At 44.6% G+C, this 9,417-nt stretch overlaps 1 protein-coding gene across 1 annotated transcript in view; it reads right to left on the bottom strand.

Annotated features, from left to right (window-relative positions):
* Positions 1 to 5,746: 5,746 nt before the first annotated feature.
* Psmd12 (proteasome 26S subunit, non-ATPase 12) overlaps positions 5,747 to 9,417 on the bottom strand; it is a 21,446-nt gene continuing 17,775 nt past the window's right edge. Inside the window, exons 10-11 of the mRNA XM_021211832.2 lie at positions 8,179 to 8,256; positions 5,747 to 6,371 (exon numbers count right to left, since the gene is read on the bottom strand). Of these exons, the coding sequence (XP_021067491.1) occupies positions 6,162 to 6,371; positions 8,179 to 8,256 (288 nt within the window). The 3' untranslated portion in view covers positions 5,747 to 6,161. The remainder of the gene's footprint in view (positions 6,372 to 8,178; positions 8,257 to 9,417) is intronic.

The raw sequence follows: 9,417 nt of genomic DNA, 5'->3' as shown, positions 1-9,417 counted from the left end.
AAAGAAAGAAAGAAAGAAAGAAAGAAAAAAAGAAAAACCAACAGAAAGTGTGTGGGTAAAGGTTTGACATTGAAGAACAGACAGGTCATGGTGTCACATGAATACACATAGCCCAGGATGACCTGGAACTCCTGATGATCCCCCAGCCTCAGCCTCCTGGGTGCTGTGATGGATGGTAAGCCTGTACCACCACGCCTAACCTAAGAGTACCTGTCTATAAATGTGATTGGTGGCCTCGGGTCTGAAACCCATCTAGAAGGCTTTTGGCTTTTAATTTTTTTTTGAGACAAGGTCTCACTATGTAGCCAGCTTTTCAGCTTTCCTTTTGCGTCAGGTTGAGAGTTCACCTGCCCTGTTTCTCCCACCTTCTTTCTTCTGCTGACATCAGTATCTAACTTCTCTGGGGTTCCAACATGACCAGAAGACTGCTGGCTCCCCAGGACTCCTCTAGGTCTTCAGCTCGGGATTGAGCTGGCCAAAGAATCCAGATTCACAGACCAAGCAGCTCCTACTGGGCTGTTAGCTTCTGCAGTGTGTAAACTACCACACTCATGCAGTCCCAAGGCTGACAGTATTCATCCTACACCTTGGACAGGTCTCTTCAAGACGTGCTAATGAGTGTCCTCTGGTTTACACACTTAATTCCTTAGTTGATGATGAGTCTTTGTCTTTCTCCTACTTATCGACTGCCCCAAGAAACAGCGGTTCCACATACCCTTGGACCATGTTCTCCACATTTCTTAAACGCCTGGGCTCCCCTTCTACCTGTCAGCCTAAGGAAAAGGGCTAGTTTTAACAAAGCATCCCCACTGTTTCCCAGCTAGTCAGTGGTTGAGGTTGTTACAGAATCCCATTGTTGTCTCTTTTCTTGGCCACAGGCTACACCAACTCAAGTCCAATCTCCCTGTAAGCAGATGCAGGGATGGATACCAGCACCAAGGGAGCTTCTCTGGGGTCTTGCTTGGGTGATCCATACCTATGGGCAAGTACAGGCAGGAGGATTCAGAAGGCTGAACTGTAAGTCAATAGCAAAGGCCTCCCTCAGTGTTCCAGAGGGAGCTCTTGGGGGGAAGTAACCAAGGGAACTAGGAGGCAGGTAAAGACAAGTTCACTCAGTTTTAACATACAAGATACTGAGTCGGAGGGACAGGCTGGGTAGCACACCACACAGTGTGCACCAAAGAGCCTCGGAGACAGGGATGTGACCCAGGAGTTAGAGTGCCCAAGGGGTAGAACAGAGAAGAATGGGGAGCTGGGTACTGTCTGAAGTTTACTCATGAGGCCTTCAGACTGCTGTGGACACTGTCCTGCTGTGAGAACACAGCTGGGGCTATGACAATCTGGGACCATGGCAGTCAAGGCTGCTTTAGAAATGTGGATTGTTTAAGTAGTTGGGTACATTAGGTAAAAAAACATCCAGAGTGTGAAATTGCAAGTGAGGATGAAAAAGATGGCAGAGAGGCATGGGAATGAAGGGTTAAGGGGGATGAGCAGGTCAGGTGACTCAGCACCGAGATTCCCACCAATAGCAAAGGCTACAGTCCCAGAAGGTGGGGGTCTGGGCAAGATGGCTCAGCTGGTAATGATGCTTGCTGCCAAGCCTGAGGACCTGGGTTGGATCTGAGACATACTTGGCAGTTGGAATATACTCCTACAAGTGGTCCTCTGACCTTCGTAATAGATAAATGAATATAATTTTTCAAATGAATTAATATAGATGCCAACTGTTTCTTGAGACAGGGGCTCCTGTAGTTTAGCTGGTCTCCGACTCCCTACAACCAGAGACTTGGACTGTGTCTTCACCCTTCTGCTTCCACTTCTCAAGTGCTGGCAACCGAACTGAGCCACATCGCCAGCACGAGACAGGGCCTTCTGAATTGTGGTCCTGTTGTCAAACCTTTCTTCCCACTGCTGGGGTCATAGTGTGTACCAGCACTTCTTGTATGTCTCCAACCTTGTTAGGGGAGAAAGAGAAAACTAACAAAATTTGTAATCTTGGGGGAAAAAAAATCATTCTTTCATTATAATTAATATTAAGCTCCAAGTTAAGGACAGTTTTGTAGATTCTTGAAGAATGCAAACATGTCTCAGAGGCAGTTAGTAGTCTCAGAACCTGGCAATGGAGACCAGTCCACTGCAGGCCCAGTGCAACACCTGTCCTCATTCAGCTGCCCCCTCATAGGATGGGATGGGTTTCCAGTGTGCCAAACTGCATCTCCTGCCAGTCAGCTACCTCTGCAGACAACTGTGCAGGATGTTTCCACTACTTCAAAACAGGTGACTTATCCACAGGACTCGAACATGGTATGTTGGCATAGATTTGTAATAGCTTTGTTAAAAGATTTATTTCATGTGTATGTGTGCACAGCGCCCATATCACGGTGTGTACGAGGTCAGGGGATACCATAAAGTTATCTTCTGGTCTCCGCACATACACTATAGATAGTTCTTTGCATGTGAATGCTGGGAGACTGGAGAGCTTAGCTTAGCTATTACAACACAAGCTGCTCTACCACGGGACCTGGGTTCAATTCCTAGGACTCATATGGAGGTTCACAACCATCTGCAGATCCAGTTACAGGGGATCTGACACCCTGTTCTGGCCTCCTTGGCGACAAGACACACAACACCAGCAAACACCCACACACACCTAAGACAAAAGAACTTCAACCCTTTGCTTGGGAGATGGCTCAGTGGGTAAGCGACTGGCCTCACAAGCCTGAGGACCTGAGTTCAATGCCCAGAATGCATCTGGATCCTAGTTGTTCTTCCAGTGAGACAGACCAGAATGCCCACAAGTTCACCAGCCAGTAGTGGTTACATTGCAGTGAGTCTCCAGTGAGACGGAAAGCAAGTGCTGAACGAGGTTGGCCTGTCACTGCCACACAAGCGTCCAGCAAACACCCTTAGCCATCCCACTGGCCCCAGAACCTGGTAAAAACTGAAGCTGTCAGCAGGGCAGTGATGGCACACACCTTTGACCCCAGCACTAGGGAGGCGGAGGTAGGCAGATCTCTGAGGCCAGCCTAACCTACAGAGTGGCCTGGATAAACCAAGAAACTCTGTTTTGAAAAGCCAAACCAAACCTTGAAGTTGTTGCTTGACCTGCCCTAACTTCTTCCATGCTTGTGCCCCTATATAAAGTGGGAAAACAAAAACAAAATTCTAAAGACAAATGAATAATTAAAAGACTTGGCAGGGGTGGGGGACATAAATCAGAGCACTAAGTAAAAGAAGGGACAGAGATGCTAGACTTTCTATTTCAACCATGTGACCTCCTGCAAAAAGGTCACACTGGAATTGGGTTGTTGGGGACCGAGGGCAGGCTTTGTGCACGCTAGGCAAGTGCTCTACCACTGAGTCATGTCCACAAAGACAAAATTACAGAGATGGTAAAAACCCGAGAGGGCTTAGCCAGAGGCAGAACAGCTAAGACTTGGGAGGCCAGGGACATATTTTCCAGTGGTGGATCCCGATGACTTAAAGGACTGGAAACTGCAGGCTGTGAGTGTGCTGTCAACTTCAGGGCTGCAGCTGGTGAGCAGACAAGTGTCCGTCAGGCTGGAGAGCTTTCTTTTCCATTTTTTAAAAATTAAATTTTTTTAAAATTTACATTTCAAATGTTATCCCCTTTCCTGGTTTCCCCTCCAGAAAACCCTATCCCTGTTCTTCTCCCACTGCTCCCCAACCCACCCACTCCAGCTTCCTGGTCCTGGCATTCCCCTATATGGGGCATCAAGCCTTCACAGGACCAAGGGCCTAATAACTAAATTATAAATAAATAGATAGATAGATAGATATAGATACGGCTCAGCAGTTAAGGGCACCTGTTGCCCTTGCAGAGGACCTGGGATTGGCTCCTAGCATCCACACGGTGGCTCACATAGAGCTGTAACTACAGATCCAGAACATCTGACATCCTCTAGCCTCCATGGGCACCAGGCATGCAAGTGGTCCACATACATACACGTAGTCAAAAATTTTTATATGTGTAAAATACAATAAACAAATGAAATATGTTTTTAAAAAAATAAAACAGAGGTTAGTTGCAAATGGCGGGGTTGGCCTCAAACTTAAGAGGCCAGTTAGCCTGTCTCTGCCTCACCAGTGCTAGGGCTAGGACTAAAGGCGTGCACCACCACGCCTGGCTGGCTAAACCAAAACACTCTTCCCCATTCACGTATACCAATTCTCATATTCCCACTTAATGGCCACAAAATTGTCCTATTTCATGATTCCACAATTTGGGACATTTGTGGTACCTCTGGTGTATTTTTTTCAAAGAACATATACCTCCTCCACTTAAAATAAAAAAAACCTTTAATTTTCTAACATTTTAATCTATTTTCTCTGAAATTACAAAAAAACCCACCATCTTACAAAACTTTGTTGATCTCAGAGGCTGACATAAAATTACCTGTTTCAAGCAATGCTATGAAAGAGAAAAACTAAACCATGACATTTACTATGAAGATGGCCTTAAGCTTTGCAGTCTTTTTCTTTTTCTTTTTTTTTTTTTTTGAGACAGGGTTTCTCTGTGTAGCCTGGCCTCCTGAGTGCTGGGATCAGAGGCGTGCGCCACCATGCCCAGCATCATTTTTTTAAAAAAAGATTTATTTATTTCATGTATGTGAGTACACTGTCGCTGTCTTCAGCCATACCAGAAGAGGGTATCAGATCCCTATTACAGATGGTTGTGAGCCACCATGTGGTTGCTGGGAATTGAACTCAGGACCCCTGGAAGTCAATGCTCTTAACTCCTGAGCCATCTCTCCAGTCCCTTCTCAGTCATTTTTAAAGTATTAAAAAGTAATTAGATTACCTAGAACCATGTCGTGGAACTGGAGATCCTATAGAGATAATGAAGTTGGCCTGTTAGGGCATAACTATACCCGAAGCCTGGAAGGAGCCCTGTATGAGTGACACTTGATGAGCCATGGCAAGTGACACAGGTCTGTCATCCTAGATAGTTGGCCAGTTTATGCAGTATTCCAAGTTCAAGGCCTACTGGGCTATAGTGAGCTCAAAACTAGCCTGGGCAAATTAGTGAAACCCTGTCAAAAAACAAAAAGTAAAACTGTAAGGTCAGGTTTATAGTTCATGGGCAAGCTCTAACTTATCTGAAGCTCTGGGATGGACTTGCCATAAACAAAAAACCTCAGGTGTGTCAGGCATAAGTTCATTCAAAGGATGTGGAAGAAGTGATGAACAGCCCCAAAGCCAAACCACAATACCAACCATCAGCAGTGACTCCTGTAACAGGATTTAACAGAAAGCAGCTTGTATCAACATGGTATCCATCATCTGACTAACTACCAGCCAAGCTGGGCTTGGGAGTGCACACCTGAAGCCTAGCTTCTGGAAAGGGGAGGCTCCACAACACAGCAAACTTCAGGTCAGCCTTGGCTACGGAAGACCACCTCAAAACAAACAGGAAGTCAGAGAAGTGCAAGGGGCCCAACATCATCAAACTACTGTAACTGAAGTTTGCTTATGGGGTTGGAGATGTAGCTGAGTTGGTATAGGGCTTGCTTAGGATTGTACAAAGCCCAGGGCTCAATACTTCCTAGCACCACCTAGGAAGTAGAGACAGGGGGATCAGGTCCCTGTCCTCCACCACATCGTGCAGTGTGAGAGAAAGAAGGCTCATATTCCATGAGAGCACTCCAAATGCATTCAGGCCAGAGCCTTCCTGTCAGTGTCAAAACACAAAGCACAACTCCACGCAGAAGATCCTTGCATGGTCTATGGTTTCTTTTGTTTTTGTTTTTTATTCTATAAGTCATCAATAGCTTTATGACATAATCATTTATAAACACTTGTTAATCACCACCCCTCCAAGCAGAGGCAACTTCAGGAGCTAACACACGTCCTATTTTTATTACTGTCATGTGGCTGTCAGGTGAATAAAAACAAATAGTACGAACACACTCAAGGAAAGCTGAGACACAAACCTTTCTGACTTCAGACTGAAAAAATGTTTTGTAGTTATCATGAAATCAGGGAGTGGGAAAGGCAGAGGGGGCTTAAACACATTTACTATCTTAAAATTTTAGAAAAAAAAAGGTCGGAGAATAAGAAAAAACAACATATACACCATGAAAACAGTCTTTCTTTTTTAATGACCTCCAATTGTGTGTCTTCTAAAAGCATCCAGACCATCACTGTAGATTATGTATCATCTCCTCTTTGGCTATGAGGTGTGTCGTTTTGTTAACCAGAGACATCAGCGAGTTCAGTTTCTGAGACCAGTCATTTAATAAATTATTTGGATCCTTGGGTCTCTGGAAGTTGATGACTCCAGCCAATCTGTCTACTTTAGCAAAGATGGTCTTGTTAACGACTAAATTCGAGAGGAAAGCCTCTGACTCCTACGAGAGACAGACAGATTGGATTAAGATGGATAACTGAACATTCTAAAATTCTCCACCCATGAATACACATGCTGAGAGCACTGACAGTTCCTTGCCAACTGCTGCCTATGATGATGAAGACACAACACTGGATGATCAACTAAGGAGTCTCCTGTCAGGTGTGGTGACAGCTCCCAGCACGGGGGAGGTGCAGGCAAGACCAGGACTTGGCGGGACCCTGGGCTACATATTTAGACAACGGGAACATAGTTCCTTTCTGCACCGACTGCAAATGCAGATTTAACAAGGAAACCAACCAACACAACATCTGAGTGTCTCCATAGCCAGGTCTGAGTCTAAGTGTGACCCAGTAGATTTAGCCCTGGTGGCAATGAGAAACAGGGCTGGAGCCATGAACTGGCCCCTCATTTTTACAGTCCTCCCTCCTTTCTTCTCTGCAGTGCTGGGGATCAAACTCTGGCTGCACAGGCCAGGTATGCACTTGCCCGCTGAGCAGGATTGCTAACGCAGTTACCTCTTAAATGCATTATGGGATGGCTGTTTCCAGAAATGCTGGGTAGGGAACACATGCTTTGTCACTAGGCAGCTACATGGCCACAGATAAATCATGCTACTCTGGTGTCCTCTTTCACAAGAACTAACCAGCTAATCAAGAGGGAAGCCATTCAACTCTGATGTGTGGTGATTCTTTTAGATGAACTGTTACAGCATGTTCTTGCCATGACAGAAATGGCTATCAACTCCTACATTCATTTTTTTAAAAATAAATCTTTTAATTAATTAATTATTTAAAAAAATGTATATGAGTACACTTACAACCAATGGTTGTAAGCCATCAGGTGGTTGCTGGGAACTGAACTCAGGACCTCTGCTCACTCTGGCCCAAAGATTTATTTATTATTATATGTAATTACATTATAGCTGCCTTCGGACACACCAGAAGAGGGCATTAGATCTCATTATGGATGGTTGTGTGCCACCATGTGGTTGCTGGGATTTGAACTCAGGACCTGTTTTCTGAAAGCAGGGTCCAAGCTGGGAAGTGGTGGTGCACACCTTTAATTCCACCACTTGGGAAGCATAGGCAGGCAGATTTCTGAGTTTGAGGCCAGCCTGGTCTATAGAGTGAGTTCCAGGACAGCCAGGGCTACACAGAGAAACCCTGTCTGGAGAAAAAAAGAAAGAAAAGAAAGCAGGGTCCCATGTTTACTAGGTTGGCTTTAAACTATGAGACAGGGGGCATTAAATATAAGATCCTCCAGTTCCCCAGGATTACAGGCAATGTCACCTCCCACATCTTTGTGTACTGTCAACGACCACACACACACACACACACACACACACACACACACACACACAGACACACAGCATGTTTCTGTAGTTCTACCAACATTATTATCATATACACTGTGAACTTAAACCAATCAATGCAAATGTAGTCTTGGGGGTACTGGGAATTAGACCCTCAGACCTTTCAGTGAAGGTCTACTTAGCACAAACAATATTAATGTAACTATAAATTTACTAATTTTGGCTTGGGGGAATATTCAAGATAGCTTAGGACTTTTTAAATTATCTAAATTTTAAATTTAAATAATAAAAGCCAAGGGGAACACTTGGAAGATAGAGGTGGGAAGATGGAGAGAGAATACAGGAAGTTAAGAGGAAGCCAGTTTGAGGTGAGACCTTTTATCTGAGCACGTAAGTCGACAGTAGTGAAACAATTTTCTCACTCCCTTTTCACAAGGCCACTGACACACAACATGAGGCCAGAAAATACACTGACAACACATTCAAAACTTACATCCACAGAGAGATCCAGAAGTTGTGCCATCCTTTTCATTGTTATCCGAGTGTAGTACTTGGCCATAATTCTGATGTTCTGTCAGGGGACACACACAACAGTTGTCAGTTCAGTAGCATTCATATACGCACCACAGCTGCAGGCCTGTGCTTTTCTGCAGCTCCCCCATTAGAAAGAAGCTGGGTCTAAATCTCAAAAGAAAAACTAAACCCTGAGGTAGAAAGACTGGCTTTCGCAGTTATTTGTGAACTTAGTATTTGATTTCCATGTTCATCGGTGTTTTGTTTGTGCAAGGGTGTCAGATCCCCTGAGACTGGAGTTACTGACAGACGTTAGTGAGCTGCCAGAGGTGTTATGAATTGAACCTTGGCCTTCTGGAAGAGCAGCTGGTGCTCTTAGCCACTAAGCAACCTCTTCAGCCCAGCCCCTTTGAACTTAGTATTTTATTGACTGATCATTTCTTTACTTGAGACAGTCTCATTTATTTATTTATTGAAAAGGGCTTCATATTATGTAGTACTGGCAGGCCTGGAACTCCATGAAGACCAGAATACCCTGTACAATAAAGCTCTGTCTCAAAAGAAAAACTTAAAATACTTGTATTAATGACACTAGTGGTTTAAATGCTAACTATAACCCTAGCACTTGGGAGGTAGAATCCAGAAGATCCACTACATAGTGATGGGGAAGGCCAGTCTAGGCTTCCAATCTAAAAAACAAAAACAAAAGAAGACACACAAAAATTTATATTTCCCAGTTTCTATGGGAAGTGAAGTTAGACCAAATCTTTCTTATTATTCATTAACTTTAGAGTTCTTAGCGAAACCCCAGGGCTCATGGGGATGAAGTTATTAACTTTGAAGAGACCATTCTGCGGTCCATCAGCAGAAAGCAATGGGAGCCTGAGGAAGCCCGAGGTGCTATGTTCTCTCAGCTCTACCATCCCTTTACCCCTTGAACATAATCAATGCTCTGATTTGCCGACCTATTTATTTTTAAGGGTCTCTTATAGCTCAGGCTGGTCTCAAATTCACTATGTGGCTGAGGACTGGCTTGAACGCTTAATCCTTGTGCCTCTACCTTCCCAATACAGAGACATCATACCTGCCTTTAAGATTCTTATATTTTTGGTTGTGAGCCTAGCCTTTAATGGCTAAGCCATCTCTCTAGCCCAAGATTCTTGATTCAGCTGGGTGGTGGTGGTGCACGCCTTTAATCTCAGCACTTGGGAGGCAGAGG

This window comes from Mus pahari, chromosome 14, assembly GCF_900095145.1.
Source record: "Mus pahari chromosome 14, PAHARI_EIJ_v1.1, whole genome shotgun sequence".
Taxonomy (NCBI): domain Eukaryota; kingdom Metazoa; phylum Chordata; class Mammalia; order Rodentia; family Muridae; genus Mus; species Mus pahari.
This window is presented reverse-complemented; position numbering and strand designations above follow the sequence as displayed.